The sequence below is a fragment of the Gracilinanus agilis genome, chromosome 3 (assembly GCF_016433145.1).
Source record: "Gracilinanus agilis isolate LMUSP501 chromosome 3, AgileGrace, whole genome shotgun sequence".
NCBI classification, from domain to species: Eukaryota; Metazoa; Chordata; class Mammalia; order Didelphimorphia; family Didelphidae; genus Gracilinanus; species Gracilinanus agilis.
In genome coordinates, this window is record NC_058132.1 from 166,274,393 (window position 1) to 166,296,696 (window position 22,304).

The 22,304-nt window shown below is 34.4% G+C and overlaps 1 protein-coding gene across 3 annotated transcripts in view; it reads left to right on the forward strand.

Annotated features, from left to right (window-relative positions):
* Nucleotides 1-22,304, forward strand: part of NAALAD2 (N-acetylated alpha-linked acidic dipeptidase 2) — a 69,199-nt gene that overhangs the window by 11,954 nt on the left and 34,941 nt on the right. For 2 of the 3 annotated variants that reach the window (XM_044666211.1, XM_044666213.1), the window contains 7 exons: nt 623-748; nt 3,115-3,301; nt 5,227-5,320; nt 13,126-13,224; nt 18,113-18,198; nt 18,483-18,602; nt 18,907-18,989. In XM_044666211.1, coding sequence (XP_044522146.1) covers nt 623-748; nt 3,115-3,301; nt 5,227-5,320; nt 13,126-13,224; nt 18,113-18,198; nt 18,483-18,602; nt 18,907-18,989 — 795 coding nt within the window. The remainder of the gene's footprint in view (nt 1-622; nt 749-3,114; nt 3,302-5,226; nt 5,321-13,125; nt 13,225-18,112; nt 18,199-18,482; nt 18,603-18,906; nt 18,990-22,304) is intronic. The other variant, XM_044666212.1, reaches the window with a different exon arrangement.

A 22,304-nucleotide genomic window follows, 5' to 3' on the forward strand; every position in this document is an offset into this window, starting at 1 on the left:
CCCCCTTCTAATTCTGGAACTATAATTAAATCACTATTGCCATTGCTACTCGAAAGAGTGTGTTGGTTGAATCCTCTATGACTCCAGTCATTCCTGTACTTTTCCAAACCATAATACCCCAGTCCTATTTGTGCTAATGGGAGTCACCACTGCCTTGTTTGTCTTATCTCCTTGTATATAAACTTTTTAAGGGAAAGCATTGGTTTTGGTTTTGGTTTTCCCTTTGCATCCCCTATGCTTAGAACAGTGCATGGTCCATAGTAAGATCTTACTTATTTTTCATTCATGTTATTTTGATCTATTTACATTATAGAAATTCTTAAAATAATACTATGGTTAGATTTTTAATGTTTTTTTTTTATTTTTAGTTTCCTCTGATTCAAATGCATCATTAAAATCACTTGAATCTGAATTATTCTATTTAAAGCATATTTTCCATATGTTATCACTTTCCTGACACAGCAAGTTGCCAATATAAATATGGACCAAAATATATAATGAAAATGGAAAAGTAGTTTGCGTTTATATTGTATTATGGTGTAAGTTGATTTTTTAGTTGAGTTTCTTAATGACACCATCAGTTAAATTTTAAATCTGAATTCTTATATTTTTTTCCATCCAGGGAGATCTTATATATGTGAATTATGCACGTACTGAAGACTTTTTCAAGTTAGAACGAGATATGAAAATAAACTGCACTGGAAAGATTGTTATTGCTAGATATGGGAAAATCTTCAGAGGAAATAAAGTAAGATACTATTTTGGGGAACAGAGGATACAGGACATTTGTCTGAAGTGCAGATGATGAATGGAATGGTAGTTGTAGAAATCTCTTCCAAAATGTTATTCATGTTGGATGCTCTTGCTGCAAAGTAAACCCTGTTATAATATTAATAGAGATGTCTACGCCTAAGGACAGTTTCAAAGATGAGCACTTGATTGAGGTGCTTTTGTATATTCATAAACTTCTTAGAACTAAAAAAAGGACCTTATATAGAGAGATTAACACAGTAGAGTAGAGAAATTTCTGCCTCTTGAGTGAGAACACCCACTTTAAATCATGGTACTAATTACTCATGATTTTGGAAAAGTTACTTAACCTGCTTGGCTTCAGTTTTTTCAATTCTGAAATGAGAGAGTTGGGACTAGGTAGCCTCAATGGTTCCTTCCAGGTTTAAATCTATGGTATTATGGTTCCAGGAACCTCCTCCTCAATAGAAGAATGAATTTCTGCTATAGCATCCCTGGCTAAGGTAGCTATGATGCTTTTACTTGGATACCTCCAAGGACATTCGTTATCTGCTCATTGTCTTAAAAGCACCCTGTTATATTTTTGGACATCTCAAATTTTAGAAACATAATTTGAGGGAACCTCATGGATCTTTCACTTCTCACTCTGATGGATTAGCTTGGATTATTGACTTTGTTATTATTTTTGACTGAACCTGATTTTATTGGTATTGAAAACACTTTTTGCGAAACCTCTATCTACCCATGTAAATTGGCCTTTCTCAGAAACCAGATGGTCTTAGAGAGTTGCCTGGGCCCTGAGAGGGATTTACAGTCAGTTTGTGGGGCAGGTGTCCGTCAGAGACCTATCTCCCTATTCACTAAATTCCTCTGCTTTTTGAGCTCCTTTGACTTTAATTCAATTAAACAAACAATTTGAAAGTATCCATTCTGCATAAGACAATTTGCCTAGACTCAGGTGAGACAGTGATAGAAAGGATCCAGGCTATATCTTATAGGAATATAGAATCTAATGGGGAAGTGGACACATATACCTGATGACTATACTAAGGACAGCCAGGTGGTACAGTGGACCTTGAATCAGGAAGACCGGAGTCCAAATCTAGCCTCAGACACTTAGTACTTGTGTGATCATGGACAAATCACTTAATTTCTCTCTGCCTCAGTTTCTTCATCTTTAAAATGAGAGTAATAATATCACCTACCTTACAGTGATGTGAGGCTTGCATGAAATGATATTGGTGAAATACATAGCACAGTTCCTGGCACATAGGTAAATAAATATTAGCCATTATTAGTATAATACGAGGGAGAGATCCAGTCAGCGTGCTTTATGAAATATGAAGAAGGTGAAATCATTTTCACAGAAGCTGAGGATAAGGAATTAAGGGGACTTGGGGAAGGTTTCATGGAGGAAGAGGCAGCATCTGAGTTGGGACTGGAAGAAAGAGACTTTAACAAACAAAAGGAACAAAGGCCCAGAGAAAAGAAAGGAGAGCACTAGGTTAGGAGTATAGTCTACTTTGACTAGAAAGCAGACTAAATGAGTGGATGAAAGTAAATGAAATGAATGAATGAAATAAATGAAAGAACGGAATAAAACTGAACAGACAGGTGAGAGACAAATTATAAAGAGTCTTAAATGCCAGGGTAAGAAGTTTATACTCTACTTGGTAAGTAAGATGGGGAGGAGAATGAAAGTGGACTAAGTCTTTTTTAATAGAAATAATATGGTAGTAGAATAGATCTAGAGTTTTGGGAGGAACCTTAAAGATCATCTTCTCCAAAGTCTTCATGTTATAAATGAGGAGTAATTTGTCAAAGGTCACAAAAGTTGAGGATGTGTGGGTGTATTGTTTTAAGGTTTTGCTTTGCCCGGGTTATCATATTTAAAACTCCCAATAACTCCCAATAACACAATAGGTAGTGCAGAAATAAGAACTATTTTGTGAATGAGGAAACTAAAGCTTAGGTAGCAAGTAACATAGTTGAGTTTAGAACTCATATATTTTAACTCCAAATTCCATGTCTTTTTACTGTGCTACAATGCCATCTTATGGAGAATGGATTAGAGAAGGAATAGATGAAAGGTGAGAAAAGCAAATTCAGTTTGATACAATAAGCATTTATTAAACACTTATGTTATATCAGGCATCCAGATGAGAAAAGAAGTCAGGCACTGAGCTAGGGTACTAGTAATGGGCATAGAAAAAGGGAGATGCAGATTCTTCTGTGAGAAACACTATGGTGGTGGAAGCAGCAGCCCTTGATAACTAGACATTAGAGGCAGGAGAATCAAATTGGTTGGTTCTAGGAGCTGAGCATCATCATGTCTGCTTTGTTGATTTTACTTTGATTTTGCAGGTTAAGAATGCCATGTTAGCTGGAGCCATAGGGATTATCTTGTACTCAGATCCAGCTGATTATCTTGCTCCTGGAGTACAGCCCTATCCCAATGGATGGAACCTTCCTGGAGATGTTGCCCAGCGAGGGAATGTATTAAACTTGAATGGAGCAGGTGATCCTCTCACCCCAGGGTACCCAGCTAAAGGTGAGCAAAACACTTTTTACAAACACACTTTTTACTTTTTTATGCAGGTTCCTAAAGTATGGCAGGTCTTCCTGATTAAATAGCAACACAAACATTTAATCAGTTCCATTTTCCATTCTCCTCTGCCCTTGGATCTCTTGACCTGTTGGTTTAGTCTCTTGGAATTCTTTTCTGAAACTTAAGTCTAAATCAGTCTCTCATCATTTGACCTATTTGGTTCTACCATTATGCTGTCAGATGTGCCAGATGTAACATGATTCTGGATGTTGTCCAATTTCATTAATAACAATTTATGTTATCTAAACTGCTATGTGGCAGTCCTTCTACTATTCCCAAGTTAACTTCTTATCAGGGTCTATTCCAAACTTTCTCTTTTCTTCCCAGGTCATCTATTCAATCTCTCCCATTTATCTCTCATCATAAGAACCTACGCATACTTTATCTCTTCTTACTAAAACTAAACTTCAAATCCATTAACCATGATCCACTGTTCTATTTTACTTTGGTCTAGTCTTGGACAGAAAATCTCTTCACTTAAAAAGACAAATCCCTTTCTTTGTGCCTTTATACTTCCTTATTTATGTTCTCCGAGAGCTTACTTCTTAGATCATCCCTTTTCTCTCTCAATTTAGATATTTCTCTATCTACTGCTCATTCCCTAGTGCCTACAGGCATTACCAGATCTTCCCCATCCTTTAAAAATAAACAACTCTGCCACACTTCAAGCTATCGTCCTAATAGCTCTCCTCTCCCTTTCACAGCCAAACTTCTAGAAAAAGTCATCTCTTTTGTTTCCTTTCATTCTTTTCTTTCTCATTCACACCATAACTCCTTTAAGTCTGGTTTCTGAACTCTTCACTTAACTAAAACTGTTCTCTCTAAAGTTACTAGTGATTTCTTAATTAATTCTTAACACTACAATACAATATAATACAAAAAAATCAAACACTCCTTACATGTCAGTCATTGTGCTAAATGCGGAAAATACAAATAAGAAAAACTTTGTGGTAGATTATCCAAGCAGAAATTCAAAACTTCCCAAGGAAGTTAAATGATTTAGCTCAAGATAAAATTATAAAGAGTAACTAAATAAATTGAACGTAAGCAGATTTTCAAGAAATCTTACAAGGGGGCAGCTGGGTAGCTCAGTGGAGTGAGAGTCAGGCCTAGAGACAGGAGGTCCTAGGTTCAAACCCGGCCTCAGCCACTTCCCAGCTGTGTGACCCTGGGCAAGTCACTTGACCCCCTTTGCCCACCCTTACCAATCTTCCACCTATGAGACAATACACCGAAGTACAAGGGTTTAAAAAAAATTAAAAAAAAGAAATCTTACATCAGAAAATGTGGACAAAAGTCACAACTTTTTTATTGCAGAAACTATGAATTATATTTAAGATGTGATGATAACAGTAGGTAGCAATGTAATAGGAATGGGCTCTGGACTTGGGATTTTATTGGTTTATGATTCTTGGATGAAGAGATTCCCTCTTTCAGAATAGGGTAGATTGCATTTTCTCTGTAATTTATAGTTATATACTTTTGGATATCATGATGTGGCGTTACCTAAAATTCTAAGCAGTGAAGTGCTTTGCTCAGATTCACAAAGCCAGTTTGGCTGTGAACGATTTAAGATTATTGTGTTTTTAATCTAGGTCTTTCCTCATTTCAAGGCCAAGTCTCTATCTACTATGCCATATTGCCTCTCATACTACAACCATGTGAATAACTTCTATGAAAGATGAAAATGCACTTTACATATTAACTTTTCCCTCTTTTCAAAGACCCTGGGAGTGGGGATGGGGCAGAATGAGAATCGATTATCTCTATAATCTGTTTTACCTTTTAATATGTGGAGAATGATCAAAATTTTAGTTTTGTGAAATATAAAATGGCATATTACTTAGAAAATGCACTTGGTTTTTCAGAATACACCTTCAGGTATGCAGAAAATGAAGGAGTGGGAATCCCCCAAATCCCAGTACATCCCATTGGATATCATGATGCAGAGATATTATTACGGTAAATTCTTCTGCAAGATTGAGATATCTTGCTCCAAAAGTATTTCCTAATCTAAAAACTAATGTGTATCTTTTAAAAGTAAAAAAAAAAAAAGACCAATTGAGAGCTTCTTTTAAAATATGGAATAAGAAAAGGGAGACATTTGGACAGTAGTCTTCTCCTTTCAGGAATAAAAGAATAGGCTGTATGGCATAGTGGATGGAGAGCTGGTGTTGGAGCCAGGAAAAAATTGCTACCTCTGACATATATTGACTCTCATGGATCCCTATACAGGTTTTTGATTGATTTAGAAAATCACAAATTGACATTATCTATGCTATATTGTATTTTTATTTCTTTGGTTAAATATCCCCCAGGTACATTTTAGTCTGGTTTGGACATGCTTCATATTTCTCTAGCCTAGGCAGTTCCTTAAGATTATGTATTATAGAGGAGATGACTTGCTTTGGTGATGGGAATTTCCTCACCTATGAGTTCCTTGCACCAAAAACAATCAGTCTAGTCCCCATTTCTTCTTTTCTTTATCTTGAGTAAAAGAATAGAGTCAGCTTAGTTGTCTATTAAAATAAAAATTTGTTGTATTTTCTAAAAGGACATGTGTTGTGCAAATATTAAAGATGAAAATATTAAAAATTATTTTAAAACTAGTAATGCTATCATTTATATATTTGTATACTCATAATCATTTTTCCACATTTGTTCCTACCTTTCTATATATTCTATTAGAGTTGTTTTCATGGTTTCCTTATCAACCTAGTTACCTATATTTCAGTAGTTCTCAGATCTGTTATCTTTGGTGCTAACTCTTCTTTTGATATCCTTTCCTGCCTTTAGGACTACATCCTTGTTGGAGAGTTCTACTTTCATTTCTTGATATTACCCCAAAGTTACCCTACGTAAAACTGATCACACATTCTCTCAGCATTAATTTCCCCTCTTACTTAGTTCTATTAATATTAATGTTTTTCAGAGGTATTTAGGTGCATAGTAGCTAGAGCTCCAAGTCTGGAAATGGGAAGGCCTGACTTCAAATTGGGTCTCAGACACTTCCTAGCTGTGTGTCCTTGGGCAAGTCATTTAACCTTGAGTGCCTAACCCTTGCTGTACTGCTGTCTTAGAACTGATACTAAGACAGAAGGAAAAAATAGTAATGTTGTTCACTTAATCTAAAAAAGAATTGGCTGTGTTTAATTCTCCCTCTTCTATATCCTCCATATCCAACCAGTTATTCATTAATTTTGAGTTTTCTTGCATGTATTTTTTTTCCTTGTCATTCTTACTGCCACCACTCAAGCTTGGGCCTTTACTTCATGGCCTGCTGACTGGTCTCACTACCATAAGTCTAACATTCTTACATATTATCACCAACTTAATTTTCTTATTTTTCTTTTTTATTATTTTGAATATTTTCTCATAGTTACATGTTTCATGTTCTTTCCCTCTCCCCCCAATCCCCGTAGCCTATGCAAAATTCCACTGCATTTTACATGTATCATTGATTAAGACCTAATTCCATATTATTGATGGTTGGACTAGAGTTATTGTTAAGCATCTATATCCCCAATAATATCCCCATCAGTCCATATGTGCAAGCACTTGTTTTTCTTCTGTTTCTACTCCCACAGTTATTCCTCTGAATGGGGCTAGTTTTCTTTCTCATAAGTCCCTCAGCATTGCTCTGGATCCTTGCATTGCTGCTAGTAGAGAAGTCTATTACATTCAATTGTACCACAGTATATCCATCTCTGTGTATAACATTCTCCTGGATCTGCTTCTTTCACTCTACATGAATTCCTGGAGGTCATTCCAATTCACATGGAATTCCTCTAGTTCATTATTCCTTTCAGAACAATAGTATTCCATTAACAAAAGATACCACAATTTGTTCAGCCATTCCCCAATCGAGGGTATCCCTCATTTTCTAATTTTTTGCCACCACAAAGAGTGTGACTTTAAATATTTTTTGTACAAGTCTTTTTCCTTATTATCTCTTTGGGGGTATAAACCAAGCAGTGCTATGGCTGGATCAAAAGGCAGATAGTCTTTTAAAACCTTTTGGGCATAGTTCCAAATTGCCATCCAGAATGGTTGGATCAATTCACAACTCTACCAGCAATGCATTAATGTCCTAATTTTGCCACATCCCCTCTAATATTCACCACTTTCCTTTGCTGTTATGTTAGCTAACCTACTAGGTGTGAGGTGGTACCTCAGAGTTGTTTTGATTTGCATTTCTCTAATTATAAGAGAATTAGAACACTTTTTCATGTGTTTGTTGATAGTTTTGATTTCTTTATCTGAAAATTGCCTATTCATGTCCCTTGCCCATTTGTCAGTTGGGGAATGGCTTGATTTTTTTGTACAATTGATTTAGCTCCTTATATATTTGAGTAATTAGACCTTTGTCAGAGTTTTTTATTATAAAGATTTTTTTCCCAATTTGTTGATTCACTTCTAATTTTGGTAGCAATGGTTTTGTTTATACAAAAACTTTTTAGCTTAATGTAATCAAAATTATTTATTTTACATTTTGTAATTTTTTCCAACTCTTGCTTCGTTTTAAAATCTTTCCTTTCCCAGAGATCTGACAAGTATACTATTCTGTGCTCACCTAATTTACTTATGGTTTCCTTCTTTTATATTCAAGTCACTCACCCACTCTGAATGGTGTGATTCACACCTTGGTATAGGGAGTGAGATGTTAATCTATACTCAATCTCTCCCAGATTGTTTTCCAATTATCCCAGAAGTTTTTGTCAAATAGGAGGTTTTTGTCCTAAAATCTGGGTTATTTTGGTTTATCTTAGACTGTCTTACTGACATCACTTAAACCAAGTCTATTCCACTGATCCTCCCTTCTGCCTCTTTGCCAGTACCATATTGTTTTGATGACTACTATTTAGTACAGTTTAAGATTTGAACTGGTACTGGTAGGCCACCTTCCTTCATTTTTTTTTTCATTATTTCCCTTGATACTCTTGGTCTTTCGTTCTTCCAAATGAACTTTGTTATAGTTTTTTTCTAATTCAGTAAAAAAGTGTTTTGGTAGTTTGATAAGTATAGCACTAAATAAGTAAATTAGTTTGGGTATGATGGTCATTTTTATTATGTTAACTTGTCCTACCCATCTAGCTTTAATTGTGTGGAAAGGGTTTTGTAGTTGTGTTTATATAATTCCTGTGTTTGTCTTGGCAGATAGATTCCTAATTATTTTATATTGTCTAGGGTGATTTTAAATGGAATTTCTCTAACTCTTGCTGCTGCAATATGTTGGAAATACATAGAAATGCTGATGATTTATGTGCATTTATTTTGTATCCTACAGCTTTGCTAAAGTTGTTAATTATTTCCACTAGATTTTTAGTTGATTCTCTAGGATTTTTTAAGAAGACAATCATATCATCTGCAAAGCATGATAGCTTGGTCTCCTCACTGTCAATTTTAATATCTTCAATTTCTTTTTCTTCTCTAATTGCTACTGCTAGTGTTTCTAGTACAATGTTAAATAATAGAGGTGACAATGGGCATCCTTGTTTCACTCCTGATCTTATTCGGAATGCTTCTAATTAATCCCTATTGCAGAAGATGTTCGTTGATGGTTTTAGATATATACCATTTATTATTTTTAGGAAAGGCCCTTCTATTCCTATACTTTCTAGTGTTTTCAATAGGAATGGGTGTTGTATTTCATCAAAGGCTTTTTCAGCATCTATTGAGATAATCATGTGGTTTTTGTTGGTTTGCTTGTTGATATGGTCAATTATGTGAATGGTTTTCCTAATATTGAATCATCCTTGCCTTCCTGTTATAATCCCACCTGATCATAATGAATAACCCTCGTGATCACTTGCTTTTGTCTTTTTGCTAATATTCTGTTTAAGATTTTTGTATCTATGTTCACTAAGGAGATTGGTCTGTAGTTTTCTTTCTCTGTTTTTGAGCTACCTGAATTTGGGATCAGTACCATATTTGTGTCATAAAAGTAGTCTGGTAGAACTCCTTCTTTGCTTATTATGTCAAATCATTTGTATAGTATTGGGATTAGTTGTTCTTTGAAGGTTTGATAGAATTCACTTGTGAATCCATCTGGTCCTGGGGATTTTTTCTTAGGGAGTTCTTTGATGGCTTATTCAATTTCTTTTTCTGATATGGGATTATTTAAGTATTCTATTTCTTCTGCTATTTATCTAGGCAATTTATATTTTGTAAATATTTATCCATATCACCTACATTGCTATTTTTATTGCCACATAATTGGCCAAATAGTTTTTAATGATTGCCTTGATTTCCTCTTCATTAGAGATGAGGTCTCCCTTTTCATCTTTGTTACTGGTAATTTGGTTTTCTTCTTTCCTTTTTTAAAATTAGATTGATCAGTGCTTTGTCAATTTTATTTATTTTTTCAAAGTGCCAGCTTCTAGTCTTATTTATTAATTCGGTAGTTCTTTTACTTTCAATTTTATTAATTTCTCCTTTAATTTTTATGATCTCTAATTTAGTTTTTAATTGGGGATTTTTAATTTGTTCGCTTTCAATTTTTTTTATTTGCATGCCCAGTTCATTGATCTTTGCCTTCTCTAATTTGTTAATATATGCACTCAAGGATATAAATTTCTCTGTGAGTACTGCTTTAGCTGCATACCACAGATTTTGGTAGGATGTCTCATCATTGTCATTGCCTTCAATGAAATTATTAATTGTTTCTCTGATTTGTTCTTTAATTAACTGATTTTGAAGAATCGTATTATTTAATTTACAATTAATTTTTGATTTGCCTATCCATGTGTCCTTACTAATTATTATTTTATTGCATTATGATCTTACATTTATTATTTCTGCTCTTTTGCATTTGTTTACCATGTTTCTATGTCCTAGTACATGGTCAGTGTTTGTGCATGTACCATGTGCAGCTGAAAAGAAGGTGTATTCCTTTTTCTCCCTATTTATTTTTCTCCACATATCTATTAGCTCTAATTTTTCCAGCATTTCATTCACCTCCATTAAACTCTTTTTTATTTAATTTTTGGTTTGATTTATCTAGATGTGATAGAGGAAGATTTAGGTCTCCCACTAGTATAGTTTTACTATCTATTTCCTTCTTGATTTCTGCCAGTTTCTCCTTTAGGAATCTGGATGCTTTATGATTTGGTGTATACATGTTGAGTACTATTATTTCTTCCTTGCTTTTACTGCCTTTTATCAGGATGTAATTACCTTCCCTACTCTTTTAATCAGATCTATTTTACTTTGGCTTTGTCAGATATCATAATTCCAACTCCTGCCTTCTTTTTCTCAGTTGAAGCCCAGTAGATTTTGCTCCAGCCTTTAACCTTAATCCTATATATGTCCACCTGCCTCATGTGTGTTTCTTGTTGATAACAAATGGTAGGATTTTGTTCTCTAATCCACTCTGCTATTTGCTTCTTTTTTATGGGCGAGTTCATCTCATTCACATTCAGAGTTATAATTATCAGCTGTGTATTTCCCAACATTTTGGTATCCTCTCCTAGTTCTGACCCTTCTTCTTACAGTATTTCCTTTTAAACCAGTGTTTTTTTTAATCAGTGCCTCTTAATCCCCTCCCTTAGTTTACTTCCCTTTCCACCCCCTCCATTTTGGTTCCCCTCTTTTTATTTTTAAAGCCTATTGAATTCCTTCCCCCCTCTATTACCCTCCCCTTTTTGAACTCCCCACCTTTGGCTTATCCCTTCTGACTTTCTCAGTAGGATAAGATCGAATTTGATATCCCAAAGGATCTAGCTACTTTTCCCTCTAAGGATTAATTTCAATGAAAATAAGGTTTGAGTATTTCTTAGTAATGCTCTCTTCCTCTCCTTCTTATAATAGTATTCATCCCCTCTCCTTCAAATGCCCCCTTTGTGTGGTATAGATTATTCTATTTTTCTTATTCCTTCAAGTTTCTCTTGGTGGCATCTTCTATTCCCGCCTCCCCACCCCCTTTTTTCTGTATCATCTTAGACCATTTAGTACTCCAACCTCTCCCTATGAATAATTCTTCTAATTACTATAATAGTGAATTCAATTTTTGAGGATTACACATAACATTTCTCCATATAGAAATATAAATAATTTGATCTTATTGAAGCCCTTAAAGAAGCAAATTTAAAAATAAGAGTTTTTTTTCTTTCCACTCTTTTTATTTGCCTTTCCATGTTTCTCTTGATTTTTGTGGTTGGGTATCAAACTTTCCATTTAGTTCTGGTCTGTTCTTTAAAAATACTTGGAAATATTTTATCTTGCTGAATATACCCATACTTTTCCCTAGAAGTATATAGTTAGTTTTGATGGGTAGGTGATCCTTGGTTGTAGAACCATTTCTCTTGCCTTTCTGAATATCATTTTCCTAGCCTTGTTGTCTTTTAGCATGGAGGCTGCCAGATCCTGTGTAATCCTGACTGGTGTTCCTTGATATCTAAATTTTCTCTTTCTGGCTTATTGTAATATTGTTTCCCTAACTTGGAAACTATTGAATTTGGCAATTATCTTTCTGGGTATTGCCTTTTGAGGGTTTAGTGTAGAGGGTGATCTATGGATCCTTTGAATGTGTATTTTTCCCTCTTGTTGAAGAACATTAGGGCAGTTTTCCTGTAGTATGGTGTCCAAATTTCTGTTAATTTCTGATTTTTTCAGGAAGAGCAGTGATTCTCAAATTGTCTCTTCTAGACCTGTTTTCTTGATCTGTCATTCTCTCAGTGAGATATTTCATGTTTCCTTCTAGTTTCTCATTCTTTTGACTTTGCTTTATTAGTTCTTGGTGTCTTGTGAGTTATTTGGCTTCTACTTGCCCAATTCTGGTCTTTAGAGACTGGTTTTCTACTATAATCTTTTGATTTTCTTTTCAATGTGGTCTATCCTGTTTTTCATGGTTTCCTTCTATTTAATTTGGGTCTCCAATTTGCTTATCATTTCATTTGATTTTCAGGCATCTTTCTCCAGTTGGAAGTTTTTGTCTTTTAAACTATTAATTTCTTTTTGAGCTATTTCCCACTTTCTTTAAATATTGGGAAGTGACTTTGAACTTCTTCTTTAGCTACCTGGGCGTGGGAAGATATGAAAGGTAAATGGCTGATGCGGCAGTTTGAATAGGTTTCTTACAGGCGCATGGTCAATTAATCTCTCTCAGCATGGCCTTTATTAAAATACTATTCTCCCTTTTAATCTCTGCCTTCCTCATTTTTAAAAATAACAGAGCAGAACCAGAACATTATACACAGAGACTGATACATTATGGCACAATTGAATGTAACAGACTTTTCTGCTAGTAGCAACACAATGCCCCAGGACAATCCAGAGGAACTTATGAGAAAGAATGCTCTCCACATCCAGAGAAAGAACTGTGGGAACAGAAATGCAGAAGAAAAATATATGATCAATCATGTAGTTCGATATGGACGTGATTAGGTTTTTGATGTTAAAAGATCACTGAACTACAGATATGAATAACATGGAAATAGGTTTTGAACAATGATACATGTATAACCCAGTGGAACTGCTTGTCAGCTTCTGGAGGAGGGGAGGAAAGAGCGTGTGTGTGTGTGTGTGTGTGTGTGTGTGTGTGTGTGTGTGTGAGAATCATGAATCATATAACCATGGAAAAATATTCTAAATAAAAAAAGGTGGGGGAAGATATTGTTTTCCTTAAAAGCCACTGAAGAAATCCTTAAGTCAAAATTATTTTGGTGTCAAGAATTATTCTTATTATTGCTGTCATCACCCTTTATAACTCTATCTCAGGGCTGTAAATGCTCAACTTTTAATGTGTCTTTTTGTTTTTATCTATATAGCAATATGGGAGGAACTGTGCCACCCGATGACAGCTGGAAAGGAAATCTTAGTGTGCTTTATAATATTGGGCCTGGCTTCACAGGGAACTATTCTACCAGGTAGGTTTCAATGTAGTTTCCTCAAAGTAGGGATAATATATTTATTTCTTACTCTCCAAAGGATGCTGTTACTATCAAATTACCTCATATATGTGAAAATGATTTCATTAAGTACTATGTAACTCTGAGGCATGATCCTATATTTGAATTACTTATCCTTCTTTTCAAAAGCACTCACACTAATGTAGATCACAACTCTTTCATTCCTTCTAGTTGAGATCCTCATATTTGTACATATTCAGCTTGTGCCTAGATTCTTCAGAGAGGATCCACCCAACATCCTAAACATCCTTTACACTATTCCTAGGTCTTTTACAATTTGTGAATGCTTCTGAAGCATTTGAGGCTATCTTTCTGTTATCCCTTATCCCTTCTATTGTAAGGGAGAAAAAAGGGGGTTTTATGGATTCAATATATTAAAAGGTGGTCACAAGTGGATTGAACTATTATAATCCTCAATTAAGAATAATCTCAAGTCAAAATTGACTTTTATGGAAATTTATTTATAATTAGGAAGGTTGAAGGTAGGGAAATTGAGAGAAACTCTGGCCGGGAGCTGAGGCCCGGACCAGGTAAGAATTTAGAGGCCCAGCAGAGGGGCACAGAGGTTAATTAAACAAGGCTTCTAGCCAAAAGACCTTTTACAATTAGAGAGGCAAGAGAGGCCTCCCTGAAGGTATAGCCTCCAGAAACGCCGAGGGAGAGAGAGAAAGAGAGACAGTCAGCCTAACTTACCCACGTGACAATTCAGAGGGAAGTAGTCAGAGGTCCTGAGATCCTTCTGCACCAAGTTCAAGACCTTACCTCTTTCAGCTGTGTTGAGGTTTACATAGTAAAAGAAGAGGCAATAAAATCAGAAGATTGAGAGTAACGGCACAACCTAAGTGGTCTGCCAAAATGTAAGGGGAAATAAATACATATTGTTGGACCCTTCAACTGATCATTTCTCCATTATAAAAGGGGTTTTATGGGAACTCAGGAGGGTAGGGTAATATATTCTGTATCCAAGAGGGCTATCAGTCCATCACAAGCATTCTTTAATCATTTATTATGTGTCTGAGACTGTACAAAAAGCAATAAAAAATAAACTTATTTATCGAAACAAAACAGCAAATAAAAAGAAAATTCAACATATTAGAATATATTATATATACAAAAATATATGTACACAAATGTGTACATATATATGTTAAACACACCCTAGACTTGCACAGAAGCAGGGTTACATTGGCCTTCATTTGACTGACTTGCTACATATGCTATGTTTTTCTACATCTACAACTTTACTTCTTTGGAAATTTTAGTGATCCAAGATTTATAACCAAAAATCATTGCAGTGATATATAGGTCTCTTAATCTTTGAGAGCTGAATTTTTACTTCAAATTCCACATATTAACTTATCTATGTTCTGCTGTATTTTTATTTATTTTGTTAAATACTTTCCAATTACATTTTAATCTGATTTGGACAGCATTAGGGAGTGTTATGGGTTGTGCATTCCACACTTTTTGTGAAGTAGAGTACAGGATCCAGAGTTAGGAAGACCAGTTTTCAAGACCCCCATTTCTGACACATCTTGGCAATATGGCTCTGGGTGAAACATTTAAATCAGTGCTCAGGTAACTTTTTAAGTCAATAGCAAAGAATTTCACTTTGCATGGATGGAAATTCTCATTTGGAAGTTTCCTATATGGATGAAATCACAAATCTTTTTTTCTTTGGCTTTGTTTTTAAAAAGAATGCCAAGAGAATATTGTTCTTGGAAAATGAGTCTCGGCACACACAACATGACTTAAAGTTATGATTTTTAAGAGTGCTATAGTTTTCCAAAATGCAGTCCAGCTTGCTGTCTACCTTCTAGTAGATTCTAGACCCAACTCCATATCTATCTTCAGTGCCTGTCCCTAAGCAACAACTCGGTGGATAATATTTATAAAGCATTTGGTACAATGCCTAGCTCATAGTAGGTACCATATAAATGCTTCTTTTTCCTTTCTCTTATCTTCCTCTAATTTCAGGTTTTAATCTGGAAAATAAACATGTTTCATCATTTAGTTTCTTTTCTTTCTATTGTCTTGCTTAATTTAAGATAGGACCTTTCTTCTCTTTGCTCCTTTGTTTCTTTTCTTTTATCTTTAATCCTGTAATTTAAGAGATTTAGAGACAGAGAGACAGAGACAAAGAAGCAGAGAGAGATAAAAGAGATAGAAAGACAGAGGCAAAAAAGCAGAGAGGAAAGGAGAGAAAGGGAGAAAGAAGAAGAAGGAGAGAGGGATGGGAAGATCTGGAGAGAGGGAGAAGGAGAGGAAGTGAGACAGTTTCAAAAGTAGTATGGCATTATGGAAAGAGATGACCTCCAAGGCAGAGAGACCCAAGTTTTAGGTTCTACCTCTGACTCACTCTGGTTTTCTGAACTTGTTCAAGTCATTGAACCTCTAGATCAGGGGTCGGCAACCTTTTTGGGCGTGAGAGCCATAAATGCCACATTTTTTAAAATGTAATTTCGTGAGAGCCGTACAGTGCTCACAGTGCCGCTCCTGTAACAGCTCCTGAAAAAAATTGACTTTATGGCTCCTACAGAAAGAGCCATATCTGGCCCTCAAAAGTGCTCTCTAAGATGAGTTGAAGAAAAGTTGTTGGCCTGAACTGTAACAGGAAATTTCTTCGCTTGAATTTTTTATATTAATGAAATGACACATGACTAATTTCTGTTCCTAATCTTATTGTTTCATTAATACAATACTTTTAAAAATAACTTCTTCCTGGTTTTACTTGACCTTATCATTTTTGTCTGAAATAACTGCCATTTACATTCTTGGAGGATTCAAATATGGCATAAAAATCTTTTACAACAGACTAATTTATGAATCTTTATATTTTAAGTTAGTTTCTTGTATATAACAAATCATTGAATATTGCTCTCTAACCTTCTATTTGTGGTGAATCTATCCAATTTGCATAAATTCAGAATTTTTATATTTCAGTATTCAAATTTTAAATTTGCTCTTCTACTAAATCATATAAAATTATTAATTTGAAAAATAAAAAAGAAACAGTAGTAGTCATATGAAATGTATATTGCTTAGAACTTGAGGCACTATGCCAATTAAGCTGGCTAAGATTCTAAAAGATGAGATTAATTTTTGAATGGCTATGTAAAACGAGGCATACTAATTCACTGCTGGTGGAGCTGTGCATTAGTTTAGGTATTGTAGGAAATAATTTAGAAGCATTCAATTCAAGTTATTAAACTGTTCATACTCTTGATTCAGAAACTCTAAGAACTCTTAAGATAATGATTCACTGCAAGAAGAAACCTATTTACATAAGAGCGTTGTAACAGTATTATTTATGATATCAAAAAGCTCGAAACACAATATGTGCACAGTTATTTAGGAGTTGCCAACCAAATTAAATGACATGAATATTACTATGGAGTAAAGAAAGAAAATTGCAAAAAGTTCAGAAAAACATGAGAATGCCCTCTGTAAAGTGGTCAAAAAATAATAGAGCTAAAAGAATAATGGTGAGTAATATATATATATATACATATATATATATATATACACATATATACACACACATATAGACAACATAAAGTGGCAAGAAACTGGCCAATAGTCAGTGAAAGTATCATATTAATAAAGTTAAAGAACAGTTTGCCCTTCCTTTCTGCTGTGGCAATAATGTGGGCCCTGAGTTTTGTTATTCTGGGCTTGTGAGCAGCAGGGATATACCATTTTTTTTGTGCTGACTTGAACTTTGTGTAGGTCCAAAGGTATGTTAGAGCTGACTCATAGGAATGTCAGGTTTAAAATTTTTAGTGTGAGTGTTTATACCTTGAAAACAGACAGATGCCAACGCTTGATTTACCTGTTGATTTTTGAGACTTAACATTATGGAAAAACTGTTAAGAATGTAGCTTAATCTTAAAAAATGTATCATGCTTACTTTTTTTTTCTCTGCCAGAGAGGAAAATTTCCAGGGAGCAGTTAAGCATTTACCATCATAGCTCTGGTTCCACAGTCTTTCCAAATAATTCTCTTGACTCCTTCCTTTTCTCTCTGATCACTCCTGCTCTACTTCTTGATTGTGGATTTTTTTTTCTTTCAATACATGGGAAACAGAAACAACTGGAATAGAAAGCAGCTGGAGCTCACCTCTCCTGCCAGTTCCAGATTGTCTCAGTTTTCCTTAATCAAAGCTGCTTAGTCAGTTATCTAATATGGTCTAGGTTTAGGTTTCTCTCATTCCTCCGGGGAATTATAAAATTGAATAAATATTTCTTTTATCTATAACCCTCAGCCCTGGTGAATATATGTCACAGTAATGACATTTCTTTCCCCTATCATTGTCCCCAGCCACTGTCCTTTTTTCTGTTTTATTTTAGTAATTAAAAACACACCCATAATACAATAATTAATGGCATTTATCTTAAACTTGGAAAAAAACTGAAAAAGAAATAGCACTAAGTTTTGAGAATGGACACTGGCTCTCCCAAGAAGAGGAAGGTAGTGGGAGGGTGGAGTGGGGATGCATCAGCATTCTTGACTGGGCGATTTCAATAAAAAGAGGGTCCTCGGCTATACTTTGGTGGTCCCAGGGACAGGACTAGGAATACTACTCAGTGCAATTTACACTTATACCACCAGGTGGTGATCAAAGTTTATGATACTGGCCAGACCTCCAAAACAGCTTCCTCTTTTTTATCTGTATTTGTGTTCTATCTCAGTTTAAGTTCTTAATTTGAGGTCCATGGGGACCTGTGAACTTAGATGGGGAAAATGTCATAGAATATTAGACATTCTGTTTTCTACATTTGGGCCCCAAACTATTCATCATAAAACTTCGTAATAAATTTTCTCTTTGTTCTCGTTTGATTGACAGAAAAGTCAGAATGCATGTTCATAATACCAATAAAATAACAAGGATTTATAATGTTATTGGAATCATCAGAGGATCCACGGAGCCAGGTATATCATTAAGTTTTTTTTTTCTTTTTTTTCAGATTCAGTTTTATCAGGTTTAAAATACAAAGCAGATTAGCTGATAATATCTTATTGATCATTATTATTAGTGTGAAAAATTGTTCAGCAATAAAATGTGTATAACTGAGATGATACTGCCTTATGGGTTTCTAATGTGAAAGAAATATCATTAAAAGATTCGTAACTTAAATAGTTAAATTTAGCATATGTATTTATATTCAGAATTGTTACTCATTTAAATATATTTGTATATACATATTTTTTTTCAGACAGGTATGTTATTCTTGGAGGTCATCGAGACTCTTGGGTATTTGGTGCTATTGACCCAACCACCGGGGCAGCTGTTCTACAAGAGGTTGTCCGGAGTTTTGGAAAACTGATGAACGGAGGTAAACAAATGAATTTGGGGGGCAAGAAGTAATTAAAGGTGTAACACATTTTATTTTATTTTTATTTCTAGATGTAGTGCACCAGAATAAGTGCTGGATTTGTAGTCAGAGGACTTGGGTTCAAATCACAGTTTTGCCACTCACTATCTGTGTGATATTGGGCAAGTCACTTAACCTCCATGGGTCTCAGTTTCCTCAACAGTAAAATGAGGAGATGGGACTCAGTGACTCTAAGGACCTTTCTAGTTCAAAGTCTTTGATACTATGATCCTGTGATTAATCATACATTACTATGTAATTTCAGGCTGGAGACCAAAAAGAACTATTATTTTTGCTAGTTGGGATGCAGAAGAATTTGGACTCTTGGGTTCCACAGAATGGGCTGAGGTAAATAAAGAAGAGACACTTCTTGTCATTTCCTTTGGCAGCAATGAACAAATGTATGTATACCTAAAGAAACTTACAAATAGGAACTATTGCCTATAAGGTCTTTAGTTTGGAGAATTGTTGAAGAAATTATCTCTGTCCTTTATCTGTTTATCTGGCATACTAGGATAAGCCTATGACTAAAGTACTATGTAAAATTGATTTATTTATTGCTGTTCAAAAATTTAGATTCTATCAGAACTTATCAAAGATGAGCTAAATAATTAGCTTCAAAAATGACAAAAAACAAGATAACTATTTTGGACAAGTTACTTTGTACTAAATCTTGAAGTTCTAAGAAAAATGTGGCATGGTTTCTTACAGTGATCATTTTTTGAAAGTAATATTAGACTGAAGGGTCATGGTAGCATTCCAATTGTAGCTATTCCTTTTGAAAATAGGTGTATACATGTACATGTAAAGTTTTTAAAATTGAGTCACATTTTCTCATTGATTTACACTATAATCTGAGAAGTACTTTGTTCTCACTAGTTATTATTCAGTTGTTGGTGTCAACTAATACTTTAGCTGTAAGTTAAAGCTATAAGCTTTGGAAAAAAACCAAAATAAGTATTATTACACTGAATTCAGTCCTTTGGGTGAAAATATTTTTTCTTCTAAAGAATAATTCATACTCATCTCCTGATCTCAAAATCAAAGCAATTATTCTTTGAATAATTACAACAAATCTTTTTTTTATAACTACTGTTATTCTTAGGAATTGAGAAAAATCAAGTGATATAGTCATCAGTTGAGGAATAGATTTTATCTGAATTTTGGGGGAAATATCAAAAAGCAATGTCAAATAAATTGCAAAACTTGAAAAATCCATAAAAAGTTTTAGTAACAATTCCATGAGAGACCATGAGGTGGAGATATTATTCCATGTATCTCACCATTTCTCTCTCTCTCTCTCTCTCTCTCTCTCTCTCTCTCTCTCTCCCTCTCCTCTGTCTCCTTTCTCTCTGAGCCAAGGATTTCTTCATTATTTTCTTCCCTATCTATTTTTCTTTCTCTTTCCCTGTCCCTTTTTTATGAAATTCTCTTTAATGTCATTATTTGCCCCATTTTGATTTCTCCTCTTTTGCTCTTTCTCTCTCACCATTAGTGAAATATAATATAGAACTTAATTTTATTATTAGCAAGTCACTGTATTTAGTGACAGGATGGCACAATAGAAAGCTGGTTTTAAAGCCAGAAAGACATGGATTCAAGTTTTTCTTCTGATCCATACTGGCTATATGACACTGGGTATGATACTTAGCCTTTTAGTACTCTAATCAACTTTCTAAGATTATAAGTTGCAGAGATGTGCCAACCTGGACTGGCATAAGGATTTACATTTCCTAGTAAAAGTCCCTATTCCTGCCCTATTCGTTGAATATAGCTAATCTCAGAATGAGTTTTAGATTTTAGAAAGGTTAAGGTCAGCAAAAGGAATTTTATAAAATAATATTTGAGTTAAGAAGGAAGATCAAGAAATAGAAAATTTAGTAGATAGTATGTTAAGTGATGATCTGTGATCTTAAGAGATAAGAGAGAAATTTGCCAAGCCTATTATTTACAAGGAGGAAATAGTAAAGGAACACCTACATACTTTAATGGAAGTCAGTTTTCTTGGGCCAATTGAATTTTAGCTGAAGTTCTGGGGGGTGGGGTGGGGATAACATGATTGCTAAAATGCTGTTGATGTAATTAAAAAAATAATTTTCAGTATAAAAAATTCCAGAACAGAAAGGTACAAATGAGGAAAATTATTGATTGGATGCTGTGTGAAGATTTGAAAATAGTGATCCTTGGGAACCATTAAAAATTCACTAAAATAGGTCATACTTGACTAACTTTATTTTTTTCTGAAATAATGCTTATAGAATTCTGGATTTTAGCAAGGGAATTGACAAGATCTGTTATATCATTGTTGACAAAATGAAGTCATGTGGTCTGCGTGATAACACAATTAAGTCATTAGTGGGCTAATGGGTTGAATTCAACTTTAAAAATCTCTGATTCCAAGCTTCAGAGGTATGTCCTTGGTGCCGTTTTAAGATTTTTTAATCAGCGAATTTAGATGAAGATACATAGTTACTATGCTTGCCAAATACGTGGGTGACACAAAGTCAGTAGGGATAGCTACTACACTGAAATTAGAGAATAAAAATTTATAAATATTTCAATAGGCTTGATAACAAAAATGAAGTTTAAGATTGATTAATATATTTATGGATTGAGAAAGGCCTGCCCTTAGATTAAAAAAATCAGTGGCATAAGCATAGGTTGGTGAAAAAGTAGCAAGGCCATTGTTCTTGTGAAAATGACTTAATAGTTTCTAGTTGACTTTCCACCCAAAATGACTTTCAGAGGAAGTTTGTTACTAAGTCTTAGGGAACGTTGATAAAGGTGCTGAGTTTAAGGGAGGATAATTGCCTTATTGTTGGAATCTGCGATTAGAACACATGTGGAGCTTTATGTGGAGCTTCATAGCATCATATTTTAAGAGAGACACTGATAAATATCCAAAAGAAGGGTTCTAAGATATTGAAGAGCATTGATGGGCATTCTAAATGAGCCACACTTGAAGAGATTAAGAAACTGAAAATGATTAGTCTTGAGAAGAGATATAAGAGAACTTGATTGCTTTTTCAAATATTTTACAGACCATTATGTGGCAGAGAGATCTGAATAATTTCAATGGTCAAATCAAGGAATGGAAGTAATTCAGAGGAATATTTTATTCGAAAAAAAAAGAAAAAAATAACAATACTATCTGAAAATGGAATAGACTGCCTCACTAAAGGTGGCCTTCAATTGAATCTTTATTCTGAGTATAAATGACCCTTAATAATTCAATTTACTTGCATTCAATTCAGGAAACAATACTAAGTGCTGTAAATAAGGTGAAAAGCAATATATTCCCTGCCTTTGAGAAGCTGACGATCTAGAAAGAAGATAAGGCACATTTATAAATAATTATTATTCTATTAGTAGTGGTGTTGGTGCCAATAGGAAAAGTCAGAGAGAATATAAAAATATTTATATGTAATTATTTACTTTGTAATAGGATGATTGGCACAAATAGGAAAAATGAAAGAATAAAAAAAATAATGAAAATATTCATTCTTAGAGTCCTTTATAAAACTTTCTGTGTTATTTTAACTATGCTCAAGATACTGTGATTGATTGATACACACAGATATGACCCAATGCTTTCATTTGTGGTTAACATTATGGCTATAACATTGATAAACATCACCGTGGCTTTGTGAGAAACACCTTATT